Source organism: Coregonus clupeaformis, chromosome 6 (assembly GCF_020615455.1).
Source record: "Coregonus clupeaformis isolate EN_2021a chromosome 6, ASM2061545v1, whole genome shotgun sequence".
In the NCBI taxonomy this organism is placed as follows: Eukaryota; Metazoa; Chordata; class Actinopteri; order Salmoniformes; family Salmonidae; genus Coregonus; species Coregonus clupeaformis.
The window spans coordinates 12,334,280-12,356,073 of record NC_059197.1 but is presented as its reverse complement, the minus strand read 5'-3'; the positions used below and the strand labels follow the sequence as shown (position 1 = coordinate 12,356,073).

General features: G+C 46.1%; 1 protein-coding gene across 1 annotated transcript in view; it reads right to left on the bottom strand.

Annotated features, from left to right (window-relative positions):
- Positions 1 to 2,187: 2,187 nt before the first annotated feature.
- The window catches only part of LOC121567671 (protein CASP), a 159,557-nt gene continuing 139,950 nt past the window's right edge, over positions 2,188 to 21,794 (bottom strand). Inside the window, exons 15-23 of the mRNA XM_041877876.2 lie at positions 4,555 to 4,691; positions 3,715 to 3,784; positions 3,503 to 3,615; positions 3,302 to 3,418; positions 2,964 to 3,050; positions 2,767 to 2,823; positions 2,616 to 2,696; positions 2,452 to 2,516; positions 2,188 to 2,342 (exon numbers count right to left, since the gene is read on the bottom strand). Coding sequence (XP_041733810.1) covers positions 2,294 to 2,342; positions 2,452 to 2,516; positions 2,616 to 2,696; positions 2,767 to 2,823; positions 2,964 to 3,050; positions 3,302 to 3,418; positions 3,503 to 3,615; positions 3,715 to 3,784; positions 4,555 to 4,691 — 776 coding nt within the window. The 3' untranslated portion in view covers positions 2,188 to 2,293. The remainder of the gene's footprint in view (positions 2,343 to 2,451; positions 2,517 to 2,615; positions 2,697 to 2,766; positions 2,824 to 2,963; positions 3,051 to 3,301; positions 3,419 to 3,502; positions 3,616 to 3,714; positions 3,785 to 4,554; positions 4,692 to 21,794) is intronic.

Below are 21,794 nucleotides of genomic sequence, written 5' to 3'. Positions count from 1 at the left end.
ATCCACTGTATAGGCTACATGGAATCCCAGCGAAGTTGGTTCCTGTTTCGGTGGTCTTTGGTCACGTTCGCTTGGGTCAAACAAAAACACCCCGATGATTGGTTGGACAATAGACCCTCCCACAATGCAGGATGACGTTGGTGAAGAGCAACTGCAGAAACTTGCAGTCAAAACCTCATGACCTTTTGATCACATGATTTCTGTTCATGTCGACGTGTAGGCGGAAGCCTGAACCTTTTAATCCCCATAATGCAACACACTTTTTAGACTTCACAAAAGTGATCCGCTCGAACGCGCCCCATTACTCCTCCTAACACCCTAAAGCGCTGAAGGGTGTGGTTGCACCTATCCAGTATCCATCCTTACAGTGTGGCCTTTTGCTGCGTTCAAAACAACTGGGAACTCAGAAATCTCAGACTGCTGACGTCAGTGCGTTCAAGACAACTTGGAACTCTGAAAAAACTAGCTCCGACTGGGAAAAATCACTTTGAACGGTCATCTAACTCTGGCATCTTTCTAGAACTCCGACTTTCTGACCTGAAGATCACTGACGTCATGATTTCACCTTGTTTTAACCCCCAGAGTTCCAAGTTGTCTTGAACGCACCATTAGTACCTGTGTGACGCAATATGACCTTCATCATGCAATAAACCACTATGACAAAACCCATTTTAAGACCCATACTGTAACATCAAGCATTGTGACTTCAATATGACATTTTGAAACAGAATGGCACAACAGACCTTTTGCCACCACATAATGACATCTTTATGAATCTAACACCACATAATTTTGACAATGGTCATTGTGACATCATTATGATTCACATTATAACAGCCATAGAATTAGGAATTAGAATAGTAATTAAAAATATGATCTCTACGGTAACATCCATAGAAATGGATTATATTTCTATGGTGACATCCCTCATTGTGACCAATCACCAGGTGACCAAAACACACAGGTAAATGCATAGAGTTTATTTAGAATGATAGAGATGACAGTGATATGGAGTGCAGCTCCAGTCAGTATATGGTGGGAGGAGGTTGGGATATAGGAATCTTTCATCATAATCATCAACCACATGAGATTCAGGAACCATTCATGTCAACTACTGCAACAGAAATCATGACCTGTGTGATTTACATTTACATTTTTAGTCATTTAGCAGACGCTCTTATCCAGAACGACTTACAGTTAGTGAGTGCATACATTCTTTTTCATACTGGCCCCACAACCCTGGCGTTGCAAACGCCATGCTCTACCAACTTGAGCTACATCCCTGCCAGCCATTCCCTCCCCTACCCTGGACAACGCTGGCTAATTGTGCGCCGCCCCATGGGTCTCCCGGTCGCGGCCGGCTACGACAGAGCTTGGATTCGAACCAGGATCTCTAGTGGCACAGCTAGCACTGTGATGCAGTGCCTTAGACCACTGCGCCACTCGGGAGACTATGTCATCTATCCAAATCCATCAATCTAGGAGCCAAAGACCCCTCAACACAACCACATCACACGTATTCATCTGACTCCAAACAACGTCCCTGCCTGGCCACCCCACTAAGAAAACAACATGGAGGATAGGACTTTATCTTTAACCAACATCTCTTAAATTGTCTTGTTAATATTTAATACCTTAACAAATATACATGTGCTTTCACAGTATTCCCAACACCCTAACATAACTGTATCAAATGAAAACAAACACCACTCTTGTCAATCAGAACTTCATTAATCAAAATTAATATCAGTATAGGAGATTACAGTTAATATCAGTATAGGAGATTACAGTTAATATCAGTATAGGAGATTACAGTTAATATCAGTATAGGAGATTACAGTTAATATCAGTATAGGAGATTACAGTTAATATCAGTATAGGAGATTACAGTTAATATCAGTATAGGAGATTACAGTTAATATCAGTATAGGAGATTACAGTTAATATCAGTATAGGAGATTATAGTTAATATCAGTATAGGAGATTACAGTTAATATCAGTATAGGAGATTACAGTTAATATCAGTATAGGAGATTACAGTTAATATCAGTATAGGAGATTACAGTTAATATCAGTATAGGAGATTACAGGCTAGAACAGTGTGGGCTTTTGCTGCGTTCAAAACAATTGGGAACCCAGAAAAAACTAGCTCCGACTGGGAAAAATCGTTTTGAACGGTCATCTAACTCTGGCATCTTTCTAGAACTCGGACTTTCTGACCTGAAGATCACTGACGTCATGATTTGACCTAGTTCCCCGCCCCCCCAATTGTCTTGAAAGCCCCATTAGCCAATCACAGGTTGTCCCCGTTCTCATGAAAACGATGCAGATGATCCGAGTACCTGAGAAACAGACAGAGGGGAGGAGATTGAAAGATTAGAGGCAATCCTAACATTTCCCAAACACACCGCTGTTCAGCTAGCCGGGAGGAAGACAGAATGAAACACTCACTTCTTAGCACAGAAGGCAGAGCAGTCTCGACCAATGCTCTCACTCCAGGCAGTCTTATACAGCACCTGAGAACACATACAAACACACATTATGACAACAGCACCATCTCTGAATAGCCAATGGGCACTGGGGTAGTGGGAGGTGAAAGGTCAAAGGCCACGTACCAGGAAGACCAGGCAATGCAGGAAGATGGTGTAGAAGAAAGCAATGGTTCTGGCCATCTTGTTGGAGAGAATGCCACGACCCTGAAACACATGGGTGAATTACAACTGTTTGTTCACACCTCACACATATCTATCTGTGTGTGTGACTCACCAGGCTGAGTGTAGCCTTGTCCCAGGGGCTGAGGCTCAGGTATCTACGCTGGCGTTCCTGTAAACACACACATGATGAGTCTCAACAACAACAACAACACTACTACAGGCCAGCAGACATCAACACATACTGATCAATACACATCAACAATCTACCTACACATCTGAATCTTCAGTAACATGTGTGGTTCTCCTCACCCTCTTGCTGAAGGAGGCGAAGGGATCCAGTCTCTCCTCATACTGGGAGGAGTAACGCACCGTAACCGTGTCATCACTGCCTCCAGCCTGTAGGGGGCAACAGACAGACAGTCAGTCAGGAAGACCATAGCCAGATGTTGGTCTGTTGCAAACATGTTCTCTATTGGACAGATTCAGGTCGGTCCCTCCCTGTTTGCTTCCGTTCGGTTCCTAGAGTAAATGGTTACCGGTTTCTGATGCAAAACGTGCTGCAATAGGCCAAATAGCTTGCTATGGTCTGCGACTAACGAATACACCCCTGCTCTTCTGAAGTGACGGGCGGCCAGCCGGCTACTCACTCTGCCAGGGTAACTCTGGAGGAACTTGATCTTCTCGTAGAGTTTGATGTTGTCGGCACGCAGGCTGTCCAGCTCACTCTGCAGGGCCTGCATGGTCACCTGCATGGAACGACTCTCCTGGAGGACACAGAGACGGAGAGAGGTTAAAAAAAAAGAGAGAGTGTGGGAAAGTCAGAGTGTGTGTGTACGAGAGGGACTCACAGCCTCCAGCTCCTGGTTACGGGAGCGGAACCTCTCCCTCTGGCTGGAGATGATGGAGAGGAGAGAGTCCATCTGGCCTTGAGGCAGCTCCCCCTGGGGGGCCACGCCTAGGCCTGGGGAGGGACGGGACACACACAGCACCGGTAGATACACTCAGCAGAACACACACACACACACACACACACACACACTGCTACTAAGACATACTGTACCTGCGAACATGGCAGTGGCCTCTTTGATTGGCTCAGGGATGGTGTCAATCATGCTAGCCAGGTCAGCCCCCTGGTGGAGAAAACATCAAATAAATATTTACTTAAAGTGCATTTAAAATTGCAACACACTTTACAATAATAAGATAAGAAAATATTAGACATGGGTCTATTCGTGTTTAGGGGCCGATTCAGACAGTTTTTGACTTAAGTCCATGTTAAGCCAACTTCTCTCGTCTGAATAGGGCCCTATTTCTGTATTTGTATTTATTAAGGATCCCCATTAGCTGCTGCCAAGGCAGCTACTCTTCCTGGGGTCCAGCAACATAGTTATATACAGTTTAAAATTTTACATGACATTACATTTCCTAACACTTTACCCAATACATTTAGTGTGTTCCCTCAGGCCACTACTCCACTATCACATATTTACAATCCAACATCCATGTGTACGTGTGTGTAGAGGGAGTGTCTTATCATGTGTATGTGTGTCCTATGTGCATCCCAGTGATGGGGAGACTGCCTCCAGGCTGGTAGTGGTATCGCAGGGTCAGAGAGGTGAAGCGTCAGGGAGGTGAAGGGTCAGAGAGGTGAAGGGTCAGGGAGGTGAAGGGTCAGGGAGGTGAAGGGTCAGGGAGGTGAAGGGTCAGGGAGGTGAAGGGTCAGGGAGGTGAAGGGTCAGGGAGGTGAAGGGTCAGGGAGGTGAAGGGTCAGGGAGGTGAAGGGTCAGGGAGGTGAAGGGTCAGGGAGGTGAAGGGTCAGGGAGGTGAAGGGTCAGGGAGGTGAAGGGTCAGGGAGGTGAAGGGTCAGGGAGGTGAAGGGTCAGGGAGGTGAAAGGCTAACCTCAGCATCAGGGCGCGACAGGGAGGACATGGTCTGGACGGTGCTCAGGTCGTGTTCCAGTTTGAGGATGAGCTCCTTCTGCTCGGCGCTGGTCCGGACCGCAGACGAGAACTCCAGCTGCAGGTCTGCATAGCGTCCTACAGAGGGACAGAGGACAGCCGGTCAAACACACAACATCACAGACCACCATCAGTGCACACGCATACAATACATCAAAAAATGATTTTTCAGTCCCATGTAATGTGTATTATTCTGGTCATATGTAGCTCCCGAGTCAGTCACTTACTGGTTTCAAAACGTCAACAGCCGTGGGTCTCCATCAATCCACGAGACATTCTACCTAGCAGTGGCGAAACGTGACTATAGGACCTAAGCCTTCAGAGGGACCAAAAATCTTCCAATAAGTTGTATCAAATATATATACATATTTTTTTATAACAGAAAACTGTATCACTTAATGCGCCCCGACATTGTATATTCTGTAGTCAGACCATTCTAGTTCTAGTGAAGGAGGAGCAATCCATTATGATGACATTATAGCCTCCCGAGTGGCGCAGTGGTCTAAGGCGCTGCATCGCAGTGCTAGCTGTGCCACTAGAGAGCCTGGTTCGAATCCAGGCTCTGTCGTAGCCTGCCGCGACCGGGAGACCCATGGGGCGGCGCACAATTGGCCCAGCGTCGTCCAGGGTAGGGGAGGGAACTGTAAGTCGCTCTGGTTAAGAGCGTCTGCTAAAATGACTAAAATGTAAAAAATTATGAATGAATCAAACAGGCCGCACATACAGAGACAAAATCTGCGTGGACAACATGACATACATCATAAAGTAACTGTTCACACAACTTGTGGTAGCCAACACCACTAGCACACTGTCACCAATAGCGACAACACCACTAGCACACTGTCACCAATAGCGACAACACCACTAGCACACTGTCACCAATAGCGACAACACCACTAGCACACTGTCACCAATAGCGACAACACCACTGTCACCAATAGCGACAACACCACTGTCACCAATAGCGACAACACCACTGTCACCAATAGCGCCAACACCACTATCACACTGTCACCAATAGCGCCAACACCACTGTCACCAATAGCGCCAACACCACTGTCACCAATAGCAACAACAACAGTGTCACATCAAAGGTTACATGCTCATGGTGCTGAAAGGACAGCGACCATAATACTCTGTAGTCCTCTGTAGTTAAATTGGTGGAGCATGGGACCAAAAATACGTAAATACGTAAAAATTTATGCACACATGACTGTAAATCGCTTTGGATAAAAGCGTCTGCTAAATGGCATATTATTATTATTAATACCTGTGTACTCCATGGCGCTGAAGGAGAAACAGTTTTGGTCAAACATATAGACATGGCAGATGGACAGGTGACAGCAGTCACATGCAGCAACAAATTATTAAGAATAAGCAGCCCATTCACTCCAGTAGGCCCCCTTGAAATCATGCCAATACAAAAGCACAACCATTTCATGTCAAAATGAAATTAACAAACCAACTATTACTTCACTGCAAATATATTTTATCACAATAACCAGTGTTTGATCTAAAGTTTAAATGCAACAATATTTTCAGTCATTATTTTCAAAGAGCTAGCTAACAAGCGATCTGCAAAAAAAAACAAAAAAAAACTGTGCCACTCACCAGATGATGATCATTTGTAAATGAAGTTTGAAAGTTAATCTTGAAAAGGGTGATGGTGACAAATTAGCAACAACATCCACCTTCAAGTTGATAACAGCTGCTGCAGCCGCCATTGTCCGACTACTGCTAACATTGTCACACTACTACAACACAAACTAGCTAACATTACTAGCATTAGCGTGGGAAAATACTGCTGGCAACACTGATTCATTTCTCTTGTGCTCTCTTCTTGTTCCTCTTAAAGGTTTTATGGCAGACAACTGTGGGGATTTATTATTCTCATAAATGGATGGGATGACTAACTTAGAAAGAATGCATTAATGATTAAAGCATAAAAGGTCTGTACTGTACTGATATGAATTGTTTCACCTAACAGGCTGTGATTCATGTGAGGAACGCTAGGGGCTAGGATGAGATAAAACTTGTATTTCTTATAGATAAGACTTGTATTTCTCACAGATACGAACACTGCTTCTTTGTTGTCTGTGAACCGTCCTTGAACGTAGTACAGTGGAATGGTGTCTTTTGGGTGCTAACTCCACAGGTTGTTATGATAGCAACTTATGCATGCCTGGGAACGGTGGAGCGCCAAGGGGTTGGGACCAGCCCGTGCGCCAACGGATAGGCTGAGTAAGTCTAAACCACGCTCAGTCTCTACTCTGATTGGCCAGCAGAGAGCGGGAACTAAAAACTGTCAAGAGTATTTGAAGAAGTAACAATGGATTAGTTCTCTGCCCTGCGAGGTTTTTCAGTGAGCCCGTATACGAACCATCATACTTATCATACATACATTTTGCATATAATAAATTTAGCTTGGATTGAATATCTCTTGATTATGTTTTCTCTTATTCCAATACCAGATTTGAATTACGCAATTTCTAACACAACCCATCAGTGTAACGTAAGTCTAACGCCACCTACTGTTTCAGCTGTTTATCAGCCTGCTATTCTGTATTACGACATCTTTACCTATTGCCCTCTCAGTAGTGATGGTCCCACCCATTGCAAGTCAAAATGTGATTGGTTCATTCCACCGTCATTCCAAAATTCTGCTATAATACAGTTGAACGATCGAGGCCTTCTATCCAGCTTCTGAAGGCCTAGCCAATGGCTGGCTGAGCTAGCTAGATTTCTACCCAGATACCACCAAATAAAAATCCTGATTGGATAATGTTTTCTATTCAATAATAACCGCTCTCTTTCCAACACAAACTGAGGAGATGAAATCAGAAAATTATTACAATTATTGTAAAGATGAAATCGAAATTAAATTGAAATAAATAAACAAACATAGATTTTTTAAAATAAATCCTTAGGCCTTCTGTGAAGGCCCTGACGGTTCCCCACTGCTACCTAGGCTTCTGAAGAAAACTTACCAAAACACAGGATGGAACAGCTTCTTGTCTGAATCAAGTTCTCTGTCCTAACTGGCTTGTGATAGAACTGTGTGAGTTAAAAGCACCACACATTCAAAGTGAGGCTAATGCCTAAAATATGTGTGTGTGTGTCTCTCTATGTGTCTCTCTCAATTAAATTCAATTCAAAGGGCTTTATTGGCATGGGAAACGTATGTTTACGTTGCCAAAGCAAGTGAAATGGATAAACAAAACTGAAATAAACAAAAAATAAACAGTAAACAGACTCACAAAAGTTCCAAAGGAAGAGACATTTCAAATGTCATATTATGGCTATGTACAGTGTTGTAACAATGTGCAAATAGTTAAAGTACACAAGGGAAAATAAACACATGGGTTGTGTTTACAATGGTGTTTGTTCTTCACTGGTTGCTCTTTTCTTGCGGCAACAGGACACAAATCTTGCTGCTGTGATGGCGCACTGTGGTATTTCACCCAATAGATATGGGAGTTTATGAAAATCTCTCTCTCTCTCTCTGGTGTGTCTCTCTGAGTGTCTGTCTCTGTCCCTCTCTCTCACTTTGTATTCCTCCTCTTTCTCTCTGTATTCCCCCCTCCCTCTCTGTATTCCCCCCCTCTCTCTCTGTACTCCCCTCTCTCTCCTCCTGTATTCCCCTCTCTCTCTCTTTGTATTCCTCCTCTTTCTCTTTGTATTCCCCTCCCTCTCTCTCTCTGTATTTCCCCCTCTTTCTCTCTCTCTCTGTACTCCTCTCTCTCCTCCTGTATTCCCCTCTCTCTCCTCCTGTATTCCCCTCTCTCTACTCCTGTATTCCCCTCTCGCTCTCTGTATTCCTCTCTCTGTATTCCCCTCTCGCTCTCTGTATTCCCCCCTCTCTCTGTATTCCCTCTCTCTCTGTATTCCCCTCCCTCCCTCTGTATTCCCTCTCTCTCTCTCTCTGTAGTTCCCTCGCTCTCTCTCTCTCTCTCTGTATCCCCCCCCGCTCTCTCTACTCCTGTATTACCCTCTCTCTCTCTTTGTATTCCTCCTCTTTCTCTCTGTATTCCCCTCCCTCTCTCTTTGTATTCCCCTCTCGCTCTCTGTATTCCCCTCTCTCTCTCTCTCTCTCTCTCTGTATTCCCCTCTCGCTCTTTCTGTATTCCCCCCTCTCTCTGTATTCCCCTCCCTCTCTCTGTATTCCCTCTCTCTCTCTGTAGTTCCCTCGCTCTCTCTCTCTCTCTCTGTATCCCCCCCCGCTCTCTCTACTCCTGTATTCCCCTCTCTCTCTCTTTGTATTCCTCCTCTTTCTCTCTGTATTCCCCTCCCTCCCTCTGTATTCCCTCTCTCTCTCTCTGTAGTTCCCTCTCTCTCTCTCTCTCTGTATCCCCCCCCTCGCTCTCTCTCCCTCTCTCTGTATTCCCCTCTCTTGAGCTCTGTATTCCCCTCCCTCTCTCTGTATTCCCCTCTCTTGAGCTCTGTATTCCCCTCTCCCTCTCTCTGTACCCCCCCCTCTCTCTTTGTGTCTCCCTCTCTGTACCCCCCCTCTCTTTGTGTCTCCCTCTCTGTACCCCCCCTCTCTCTTTGTGTCTCCCTCTCTGTATCCCCCCCCCCCTCTCTCTCCCTTTGTGTCTCTCTCAGATTGTTGCTGCTTTACTGGCGGGTCAGTTATCAATATTTGTTGTCATTTAGCAGATGCTCTTACCAAGAACGACTTACAGAAGCAATTAGGGTTAAGTGCCTTGCTCAAGGGCACATCTGCATATTTCTCACTTAGTTGGCTCTGGCATTCGAACCAGCGACCTTTCGGTTACTGGCCCAAGGCTCTTAACCACTAGGTTACCTGCCACCCCAGTTAAAAGATGATCTGAGGGAAATTAGGTCAACAAAGTTATTGCAGCGCATTATGGTAGGGAACGAGACGGCAACAGGAATTCTCAAAAGAAACATCAGACAACACCACACTGTGTGTTTGTATAAAATATATTTACTTCAATTATCACACTTAGGGTGCAGGTGAATAATCATAATGGTAACAACAACACTACAGTACATTGTAATAAACAGTGATATTGCTTCTCCATGTTGTGTAAAGGACTGTCTTACAGTGCTGAGAACAGACATGACATGATAGAAAAAGAGGGAGAACAGAAATCTTCAATGGAAACAAGCAAACCCCAAGGCAAGGCCAATGAAAGCAGGTTCACAAAATGTCTGGCGCAACCAAGTGCTAGCGAAGGGGAACGATCTTAATGACCTCCTAACCATCCCTAAACAACAATACACTGAAACACTAACAAGTGACTGGGATAGGATGAAAAGACTTCAGCAACAATTTGTTGTCGATTGAAATGAACAAATGATAACGCTTCACTCTGAACTGAAATAACACAAAATGATTGGTTCAAGCCACCTAAAGCATATTAAAGCTTTGTGAAGAGGTAACGATAATCCCCCTCACATTTTGGTTTACAACTTACTCTGTGCTGATCTCAAGAGTGGGAATGGGTGTAGGGAGAATTTCACCAAAAGTTCACTTCAACCAAAGATTCATTTCATCTTAATGGCTGATATTATATTGATAAGAATATTACATAGAAAGTGTCTTAGCTTTGTGAATGATATGTGGATTTTGTGCAGTGAACGGAACAAGACTTTCTTTTTTTGTTGTTGCGATTTTAACTTGAAAAATACTTAATCTCTGTATACAACTGCTTTTTCATAACAAAGACCCATTAGCGTGACCTGGTCGGAAATAAAACCAAGAAACAGGAAAAGTTTAAGTTGACTTGGTAATCTCATTATGGAAATCCATTGTTCAAACCACATGTAGCCACCTAATGACTGGACAGCATGACAACTCATTAAACAGGAAGTCAGTCCAGTGCAGGGTTGGGGTCAATACCATTTAAATTCCAGTCAACTAAGGAAGTTCACCGAAACTACAATTCCAATTCTCTTCAATGCTTTTCAATTAGGAACATTTTGAATTTGGTTTACCTTCTGAATTGACAGGAATTGAAATGGAATTGACACCAACCCTGGCCCATTCCGCCCAGTCTCCTCATCCAGCGACTGACAGAGCAGAGCCAGCAGAGACAGACAAGGCAGAAAGAAAATGATTATGTTCATGTACTTATATATATACAGTGGGGAGAACAAGTATTTGATACACTGCCGATGTTGCAGGTTTTCCTACTTACAAAGCATGTAGAGGACTGTAATTTTTATCATAGGTACACTTCAACTGTGAGAGACGGAATCTAAAACAAACATCCAGAAAATCACATTGTATGATTTTTAAGTAATTAATTTGCATTTTATTGGATGACATAAGTATTTGATCACCTACCAACCAGTAAGAATTCCAGCTCTCACAGACCTGTTAGTTTTTCTTTAAGGAGCCCTCCTGTTTTCCACTCATTACCTGTATTAACTGCACCTGTTTGAACTCGTTACCTGTATAAAAGACACCTGTTCACACACTCAATCAAACAGACTCCAACCTCTCCACAATGGCCAAGACCAGAGAGCTGTGTAAGGACATCAGGGATACAATTGTAGACCTGCACAAGGCTGGGATGGGCTACAGGACAATAGGCAAGCAGCTTGGTGAGAAGGCAACAACTGTTGGCGCAATTATTAGAAAATGGAAGAAGTTCAAGATGACGGTCAATCACCCTCGGTCTGGGGCTCCATGCAAGATCTCACCTCGTGGGGCATCAATGATCATGAGGAAGGTGAGGGATCAGTCCAGAACTACACGGCAGGACCTGGTCAATGACCTGAAGAGAGCTGGGTCCACAGTCTCAAAGAAAACCATTAGTAAAACACTACGCCGTCATGGATTAAAATCCTGCAGCGCACGCAAGGTCCCCCTGCTCAAGCCAGCGCATGTCCAGGCCCGTCTGAAGTTTGCCAATGACCATCTGGATGATCCAGAGGAGGAATGGGAGAAGGTCATGTGGTCTGATGAGACAAAAATAGAGCTTTTTGGTCTAAACTCCAATCGCCGTTTTTTGGAGGAAGAAGAAGGATGAGTACAACCCCAAGAACACCATCCCAACCATGAAGCATGGAGGTGGAAACATCATTCTTTGGGGATGCTTTTCTGAAAAGGGGACAGGACGACTGCACCGTATTGAGGGGAGGATGGATGGGGCCATGTATCGCGAGATCTTGGCCAACAACCTCCTTCCCTCAGTAAGAGCATTGAAGATGGGTCGTGGCTGGATCTTCCAGCATGACCACGACCCGAAACACACAGCCAGGGCAACTAAGGAGTGGCTCCGTAAGTAGCATCTCAAGGTCCTGGAGTGGCCTAGCCAGTCTCCAGACCTGAACCCAATAGAAAATCTTTGGAGGGAGCTGAAAGTCCGTATTGCCCAGCGACAGCCCTGAAACCTGAAGGATCTGGAGAAGGTATGGAGGAGTGGGCCAAAATCCCTGCTGCAGTGTGTGCAAACCTGGTCAAGATCTACAGGAAACGTATGATCTCTGTAATTGCAAACAAAGGATTCTGTACAAAATATTAAGTTCTGCTTTTCTGATGTATCATATACTTATGTCATGCAATAAAATGCAAATTAATTACTTAAAAATCATACAATGTGATTTTCTGGATATTTGTTTTAGATTCCGTCTCTCACAGTTGAAGTGTACCTATGATAAAAAATTACAGACCTCTACATGCTTTGTAAGTAGGAAAACCTGCAAAATCGGCAGTGTATCAAATACTTGTCCTCCCCACTGTATATACGAGGGGTGTGAGCATCAACTAACAGCCTGCAATAGGAGAGTTCCATGAGGGACACAGACAGGGCCCCGATAAACACAACAGCACATAAACTCTCCGCTGTAACGTGTCCTGTGCCGTGGTAACGTGTCCTGTGCCGTGGTAACGTGTCCTGTGCCGCGGTAACGTGTCCTGTGCCGCGGTAACGTGTCCTGTGCCGCGGTAACGTGTCCTGTGCCGCGGTAACGTGTCCTGTGCCGCGGTAACGTGTCCTGTGCTGTGTGAGAAAGAGGAGTGTGTGTGCTGTGCATACCAGTGATTCTGAAAGTATTTTTTCTTACAAAAAGCCACTTCAATAAGATCTCTTTAAAAAACTATTAGAAAACATGTTTTGTTTTTGGCCCAGTGTTGCGGTCCAGACCTCCAGTACAACCACCACTTCAATAGAACGAACAATAATAACGCTTGACATGATATACAGCATCTGTACAAAATCATCCGATTTAGCTTTACAGAAAAATATCTGTATGGAAAGTTCCTGAATACCCCCCCAGCCCCCCAATCAAATCAAGCAAAAACATGAAACTGTTTGGTTGTAAAACCAGATGAGAACATTTAATATTTACAGACAAGACAACTGACAACCTTCTCCACCTATCCATCAGACTAGAGCAGGATATTGTTTGTTTCAGTCTTTACTTCCAACAATCTGCAGGCGGAACCTCTTACTGTATATCTGAAAACTTGACTTTGGCTTCCAGAAGTGACTCTCTCCTACAGCACGTGTCAAACTCATTCCACGGAGGGCCGAGTGTCTGGGGGGTTTCACTCCTCCCTTGTACTTGATTGATGAATTAAGGTCACTAATTAGTTAAGAACTCCCCTCACCTGGTTGTCCAGGTCTTAATTGAAACGAAAAACGAAAAACCCGCAGACACTCGGCCCTCCGTGGAATGAGTTTGACACCCCTCTCCTAGACGAAACTGACTGTGTAAATAACCAACCGGAAAGATACCTACTGCTGAACACACAGCAGACCACACCTCCTCCTCAGCAGACCACACCTCCTCCACAGAATCCCTGTAATTCCACCAAACTTCACTCTTTAATGTTGACAGCAAAAGGTGACGAGAACACAGATACGCTAAGGCACCAGAATATGACGATTCAATTTGGTCCTCTACCTGTTCTATTGTCTTTATGAAAAATGATTAGAGAGACCAGTCCAGTGGAAGGGGTTGAGGAGAGGTCAACATGAGTGTCCTATACAGGGAATACTGTGCAGCTGTGTAGTGTTTGTAATGGCAGTCTGGCACTGGGAAGTGTGGCCAGTCAAACGGAGAGTGGCGGTCAACCCCGACTACATCATTCTGACCTGACCTCTGACCTGACACAGACAGCACCTACAGTAGTCCCACATCACTACCCGTTTCAGCACCCATTTGGTTTCCGTGACGATAGAAAATATTATTGAATATGATTATTTCAGATCAGAGGAGACCACCCAGTGCTGCTGGCTAAGTGTTGTCACCAGGTGATAGAATCAGACTATGGTAAACTATGCCTATACATTACAGACAGTATGAACATCTGTTATAAAGCAACTATTATACTATAATATACAATTTCTGGGTCTACAGTTCATAACTAGCACAGTGCATGTAAGAGAGAGAGCGAGGGGGGGGCAGAGAGAGGGCAAGAGAGGAGGGGAGGGAGGGAGAGAGAGAGAAAGAGGGAGAGAGAGGGAGGGAGAGAGGCAGAGAGAGAGGGAGAGGGGGAGAGAGAGAGAGAGTGGGGGGAGAGAGAAAGAGAGAGAGGGGAGGGAGAGAGAGAAAGAGAGAGAGAGGGGGAGAGAGAGAGGGGGGAGAGATAAAGAGAGAGAGGGGAGGGAGAAAGAGAGAGAGGGGAGGGAGAGAGAGAGAGAGGGGGAGAGAGAGAGAAAGGGGGAGAGAGAAAGAGAGAGAGGGGAGGGAGAGCGAGAGAGAGAAGTAAATGTGACTGTGTGGATTCTCAAGAGAGCAGCTGAAGATGAGCTAACAATTCCTATTGTTCTTCAGTTGATGTGAGATGGGCAGGGAGGTGATAAGCATGCCATTGTAAATCAGGGGAGTAGGGCTACAGGCCATTGTAAATCAGGGGAGTAGGGCTACAGGCCATTGTAAATCAGGAGAGTAGGGCTACAGGTCATTGTAAATCAGGGGAGTAGGGCTACAGGCCATTGTAAATCAGGGGAGTAGAGCTACAGGCCATTGTAAATCAGGGGAGTAGAGCTACAGGCCATTGTAAATCAGGAGAGTAGGGCTACAGGTCATTGTAAATCAGGGGAGTAGAGCTACAGGCCATTGTAAATCAGGGGAGTAGGGCTACAGGCCATTGTAAATCAGGGGAGTAGGGCTACAGGCCATTGTAAATCAGGAGAGTAGAGCTACAGGTCATTGTAAATCAGGGGAGTAGAGCTACAGGCCATTGTAAATCAGGGGAGTAGGGCTACAGGCCATTGTAAATCAGGGGAGTAGGGCTACAGGTCATTGTAAATCAGGGGAGTAGAGCTACAGGCCATTGTAAATCAGGAGAGTAGAGCTACAGGTCATTGTAAATCAGGGGAGTAGAGCTACAGGCCATTGTAAATCAGGGGAGTAGAGCTACAGGCCATTGTAAATCAGGAGAGTAGAGCTACAGGTCATTGTAAATCAGGGGAGTAGAGCTACAGGTCATTGTAAATCAGGGGAGTAGAGCTACAGGCCATTGTAAATCAGGGGAGTAGGGCTACAGGCCATTGTAAATCAGGGGAGTAGGGCTACAGGCCATTGTAAATCAGGGGAGTAGGGCTACAGGTCATTGTAAATCAGGGGAGTAGCGCTACAGGTCATTGTAAATCAGGGGAGTAGAGCTACAGGCCATTGTAAATCAGGGGAGTAGGGCTACAGGCCATTGTAAATCAGGGGAGTAGAGCTACAGGTCATTGTAAATCAGGGGAGTAGGGCTACAGGCCATTGTAAATCAGGGGAGTAGAGCTACAGGCCATTGTAAATCAGGGGAGTAGAGCTACAGGCCATTGTAAATCAGGGGAGTAGAGCTACAGGTCATTGTAAATCAGGGGAGTAGGCCTACAGGTCATTGTAAATCAGGGGAGTAGAGCTACAGGCCATTGTAAATCAGGGGAGTAGAGCTACAGGTCATTGTAAATCAGGGGAGTAGGGCTACAGGTCATTGTAAATCAGGGGAGTAGAGCTACAGGCCATTGTAAATCAGGGGAGTAGGGCTACAGGCCATTGTAAATCAGGGGAGTAGAGCTACAGGCCATTGTAAATCAGGGGAGTAGAGCTACAGGCCATTGTAAATCAGGGGAGTAGAGCTACAGGCCATTGTAAATCAGGGGAGTAGGGCTACAGGTCATTGTAAATCAGGGGAGTAGGGCTACAGGTCATTGTAAATCAGGGGAGTAGGGCTACAGGCCATTGTAAATCAGGGGAGTAGAGCTACAGGCCATTGTAAATCAGGGGAGTAGAGCTACAGGCCATTGTAAATCAGGGGAGTTGGGCTACAGGCCATTGTAAATCAGGGGAGTAGGGCTACAGGCCATTGTAAATCAGGGGAGTAGGGCTACAGGCCATTGTAAATCAGGGGAGTAGAGCTACAGGCCATTGTAAATCAGGGGAGTAGAGCTACAGGCCATTGTAAATCAGGGGAGTAGAGCTACAGGCCATTGTAAATCAGGGGAGTAGAGCTACAGGCCATTGTAAATCAGGGGAGTAGTGCTACAGGCCATTGTAAATCAGGGGAGTAGAGCTACAGGCCATTGTAAATCAGGGGAGTAGAGCTACAGGCCATTGTAAATCAGGGGAGTTGGGCTACAGGCCATTGTAAATCAGGGGAGTAGGGCTACAGGCCATTGTAAATCAGGGGAGTAGGGCTACAGGCCATTGTAAATCAGGGGAGTAGAGCTACAGGCCATTGTAAATCAGGGGAGTAGAGCTACAGGCCATTGTAAATCAGGGGAGTAGGGCTACAGGTCATTGTAAATCAGGGGAGTAGAGCTACAGGCCATTGTAAATCAGGGGAGTAGAGCTACAGGCCATTGTAAATCAGGAGAGTAGAGCTACAGGCCATTGTAAATCAGGGGAGTAGAGCTACAGGCCATTGTAAATCAGGGGAGTAGAGCTACAGGCCATTGTAAATCAGGGGAGTAGGGCTACAGGTCATTGTAAATCAGGGGAGTAGGGCTACAGGTCATTGTAAATCAGGAGAGTAGAGCTACAGGCCATTGTAAATCAGGGGAGTAGAGCTACAGGCCATTGTAAATCAGGGGAGTAGGGCTACAGGTCATTGTAAATCAGGAGAGTAGAGCTACAGGCCATTGTAAATCAGGGGAGTAGAGCTACAGGTCATTGTAAATCAGGGGAGTAGAGCTATAGGTCATTGTAAATCAGGGGAGTAGGGCTACAGGCCATTGTAAATCAGGGGAGTAGGGCTACAGGCCATTGTAAATCAGGGGAGTAGAGCTACAGGTCATTGTAAATCAGGGGAGTAGGGCTACAGGCCATTGTAAATCAGGGGAGTAGGGCTACAGGCCATTGTAAATCAGGGGAGTAGGGCTACAGGCCATTGTAAATCAGGGGAGTAGGGCTACTGGCAATTGTAAATCAGGAGAGTAGGGCTACAGGCCATTGTAAATCAGGGGAGTAGGGCTACAGGCCATTGTAAATCAGGGGAGTAGGGCTACAGGCCATTGTAAATCAGGAGAGTAGGGCTACAGGCCATTGTAAATCAGGGGAGTAGGGCTACAGGCCATTGTAAATCAGGAGAGTAGGGCTACAGGCCATTGTAAATCAGGGGAGTAGGGCTACAGGCCATTGTAAATCAGGGGAGTAGGGCTACAGGCCATTGTAAATCAGGGGAGTAGGGCTACAGGCCATTGTAAATCAGGGGAGTAGGGCTACAGGCCATTGTAAATCAGGGGAGTAGAGCTACAGGTCATTGTAAATCAGGGGAGTAGAGCTACAGGTCATTGTAAATCAGGGGAGTAGGGCTACAGGCCATTGTAAATCAGGGGAGTAGGGCTACAGGCCATTGTAAATCAGGGGAGTAGAGCTACAGGTCATTGTAAATCAGGGGAGTAGGGCTACAGGCCATTGTAAATCAGGGGAGTAGGGCTACAGGCCATTGTAAATCAGGAGAGTAGGGCTACAGGCCATTGTAAATCAGGGGAGTAGGGCTACAGGCCATTGTATATCAGGAGAGTAGGGCTACAGGCCATTGTAAATCAGGGGAGTAGGGCTACAGGCCATTGTAAATCAGGGGAGTAGGGCTACAGGCCATTGTAAATCAGGAGAGTAGGGCTACAGGCCATTGTAAATCAGGGGAGTAGGGCTACAGGCCATTGTAAATCAGGAGAGTAGGGCTACAGGCCATTGTAAATCAGGGGAGTAGGGCTACAGGCCATTGTAAATCAGGGGAGTAGAGCTACAGGCCATTGTAAATCAGGGGAGTAGAGCTACAGGCCATTGTAAATCAGGGGAGTAGAGCTACAGGCCATTGTAAATCAGGGGAGTAGAGCTACAGGTCATTGTAAATCAGGGGAGTAGAGCTACAGGCCATTGTAAATCAGGGGAGTAGAGCTACAGGTCATTGTAAATCAGGGGAGTAGAGCTACAGGCCATTGTAAATCAGGGGAGTAGAGCTACAGGTCATTGTAAATCAGGGGAGTAGAGCTACAGGCCATTGTAAATCAGGGGAGTAGAGCTACAGGTCATTGTAAATCAGGGGAGTAGAGCTACAGGCCATTGTAAATCAGGGGAGTAGAGCTACAGGTCATTGTAAATCAGGGGAGTAGAGCTACAGGCCATTGTAAATCAGGGGAGTAGAGCTACAGGCCATTGTAAATCAGGGGAGTAGAGCTACAGGCCATTGTAATAAGATGCAGTCATGCAGATGTAGGGAATACCGTAGTACAGTATCACAGATTGTTTTCAGAATTCCTGATTAATCAACAAATATATCACATTTCTCATTGGCGGATGGACTTATAACTCTGGTAATGCTTTTGGTTTATAACCAATGGAGAGAGAAGGCCTGAAATTCTGTGAAGAGATTGGCTAAGGAGACCACGCAGCCCAGCATGTTGAAGGGTTTTGGTTTAGAACAGAGTCCCCTGGGCGCTGCTGGCTAAGTGTTGTCACCAGGTGTTGTCAGTCACACACAGTTTAAAGAAGCAGTGTTGTGCTGGGCTGCAGGTCAGGAGTAAAGCGCATGTGCTTGGTTTGGAACCACGTGTAAAAGGCATACATTTCCCAGAGTTCCTTGGAGTGCTGAGCTCAAGAGGAGGGGTTTGCTTAGCAGCCCCCAGTCATAGTAAGTGCTTGGTGTATGTATGGATGGATCTGTTATGGCTGCTATGGATACGGGCTGCTTCCACCGATGCATAACAGCAGTATTACTGATCAATCGATAACAGTGTTATGATGGATGGATAATGCTTTGGAGCTTGGAGAGGCCATAGAGAACGGTCTTGTAATGCATGGAGCAGACAACATAAGGGACACGACGGATACGACTCTGTAAAAGAATACATCCTTATTTCCTTAAATATATACTCTTTAAATCTCAATTTGGCAGAGATGATTCCCCTAGGCTGGGATCAGTCAAGACTCGTTTTCATTAGTTTATATCATATTACCAGACACCATTTTGACAAAACATACCTACTAACCGGAAAAGGAGACAGCAGCAACGTGGTACTGTGATTCCTCTAAAAGCCCCCTACTGTACATCAAGGCTGCCTGTATGACTTCACTGGCTTTATTGCACAGTGTTCTTCAGACAGCACCAGTATATGTGAAGCCTGTGAGGGGTAAAGCATGTCCTGGAGATAGCATGCTGTTGCCCCAACAAGACACCATCAGAGAGGAGACATGGGAAGATATAGATATTCTGTGATCTTGGAGATAGTGCTAGTAGATATTCTGTGATCTTGGAGATAGTGCTAGTAGATATTCTGTGATCTTGGAGATAGTGCTAGTTGATATTCTGTGATCTTGGAGATAGTGCTAGTTGATATTCTGTGATCTTGGAGATAGAGCTAGTTGATATTCTGTTATCTTGGAGATAGTGCTTGTTGATATTCTGTGATCTTGGAGATAGTGCTAATTGATATTCTGTGATCTTGGAGATAGAGCTAGTTGATATTCTGTGATCTTGGAGATAGAGCTAGTAGATATTCTGTGATCTTGGAGATAGTGCTAAGAGATACTCTGATCTTGTCTTCTAGATGTATCATTTGATTCAACAATAAAGAACGTGAGCGTTGTGAGGGATACGGTTAATGCCTGAGTATGTACTGTAGCTTACATTTCTTTTAAAAGCTTCCAAAAAACTTCAGAATTCATCAATATACAAACGTATGAGAACTAACTACATCTCGTAAATATTACCCAATACTGCCGGCAGTCTATCAGTAAAAAAAAAAAAGTACTTGCCCTGGGGTAATCCCTTACGCAATAAAAACATCAATCAAATAATAAGACATCAAATGAAAAATACAGCACCTATAAATAAGCGGAATAAAAACCAAACTATACCTACGATATGACCATAAAATGAGTCTACAGTAAATAATATCACACTACTTCATGATGATAAGCCTAATAATAACAATAATAATAATAATAATGATGATAACCCATAAAACAACAGCTTATAGTAGAAAGGGTGGATGGCAGTTGTGCACGCTTAAGTACGTACGAGAAAAGACCCCATTCAGAACAATAAAAAACACACTTACATACACACGATGGGGAGGCAGTGGGCTGACAGGCAGAGAGAGAGGTCGTTTGCGAGGGGTAAGGGAGAGAGAGGGAGGGGTGAGGGAATGGTGAGGGAGGTAGAGAGGGAGGGGTGAGGGAGGTAGAGAGGGAGGGTTGAGGGAGGTAGAGAGGGAGGGGTGAGGGAGTGGTAAGGGAGGGAGAGAGGGAGTGGTAATGGAAAGAGGGAGGGGTAATGGAAAGAGGGAGGGAGGGGTGAGGGAGGGAGAGAGGGAGGGGGTGAGGGAGGGTTGAGGGAGGGGTGAGGAGGGAGTAGGGATGGGTGAGGGAGGGGTGAGGGACGGAGAGAGGGAGGGGTGAGGGACGGAGAGAGGGAGGGTGAGGGACGGAGAGAGGGAGGGTGAGGAGGGAGTAGGGATGGGTGAGGGAGGGGTGAGGGACGGAGAGAGGGAGGGGTGAGGGACGGAGAGAGGGAGGGGTGAGGGACGGAGAGGAGGGGTGAGGAGGGAGGAGGGTGAGGGAGGGAGGAGGTGAGGAGGAGGAGGGAGGGGGTGATGGAGAGAGAGGATGGGTGAGGGGGGGTGAGGGACGGAGAGAGGGAGGGGTGAGGGGGGAGAGAGGGAGGGGTGAGGGAGGGAGGGAGAAAGGGAGAGAGTTTTCATAAAGATCTAAACCAATAGGAGTGTACAATACTAGTTACTGTATATACACACACACAGCTGCCGCACCCTTCATGTGACCCACAGTCTAGTGAGACAACGTGTGGAATGGAGGACTTGTAGCCCTAGAGAAGGGTATGGAGTAGGGTATGGAGCAGGGTATGGAGCATGGTATGGAGCAGGGTCTGGTGTAGGGTATGGAGTAGGGTCTGGAGTAGGGTCTGGAGTAGGGTCTGGAGCAGGGTATGGAGTAGGGTCTGGTGTAGGGTATGGAGCAGGGTCTGGTGTAGGGTATGGAGTAGGGTCTGGTGTAGGGTATGGAGCAGGGTCTGGTGTAGGGTATGGAGCAGGGTCTGGTGTAGGGTATGGAGTAGGGTCTGGTGTAGGGTATGGAGTAGGGTATGGTGTAGGGTATGGAGTAGGGTATGGTGTAGGGTATGGAGTAGGGTATGGAGCAGGGTCTGGTGTAGGGTATGGAGCAGGGTCTGGTGTAGGTTATGGAGCAGGGTCTGGTGTAGGTTATGGAGCAGGGTCTGGTGTAGGGTATGGAGTAGGGTCTGGTGTAGGGTATGGAGTAGGGTCTGGTGTAGGGTATGGAGCAGGGTCTGGTGTAGGGTATGGAGTAGGGTCTGGTGTAGGGTATGGAGCAGGGTCTGGTGTAGGGTATGGAGTAGGGTCTGGTGTAGGGTATGGAGTAGGGTCTGGTGTAGGGTATGGAGTAGGGTATGGTGTAGGGTATGGAGTAGGGTATGGAGCAGGGTCTGGTGTAGGGTATGGAGCAGGGTCTGGTGTAGGTTATGGAGCAGGGTCTGGTGTAGGTTATGGAGCAGGGTCTGGTGTAGGGTATGGAGTAGGGTCTGGTGTAGGGTATGGAGTAGGGTCTGGTGTAGGGTATGGAGTAGGGTCTGGTGTAGGGTATGGAGCAGGGTCTGGTGTAGGGTATGGAGTAGGGTCTGGTGTAGGGTATGGAGTAGGGTCTGGTGTAGGGTATGGTGTAGGGTATGGTGTAGGGTATGGAGTAGGGTATGGAGCAGGGTCTGGTGTAGGGTATGGAGCAGGGTCTGGT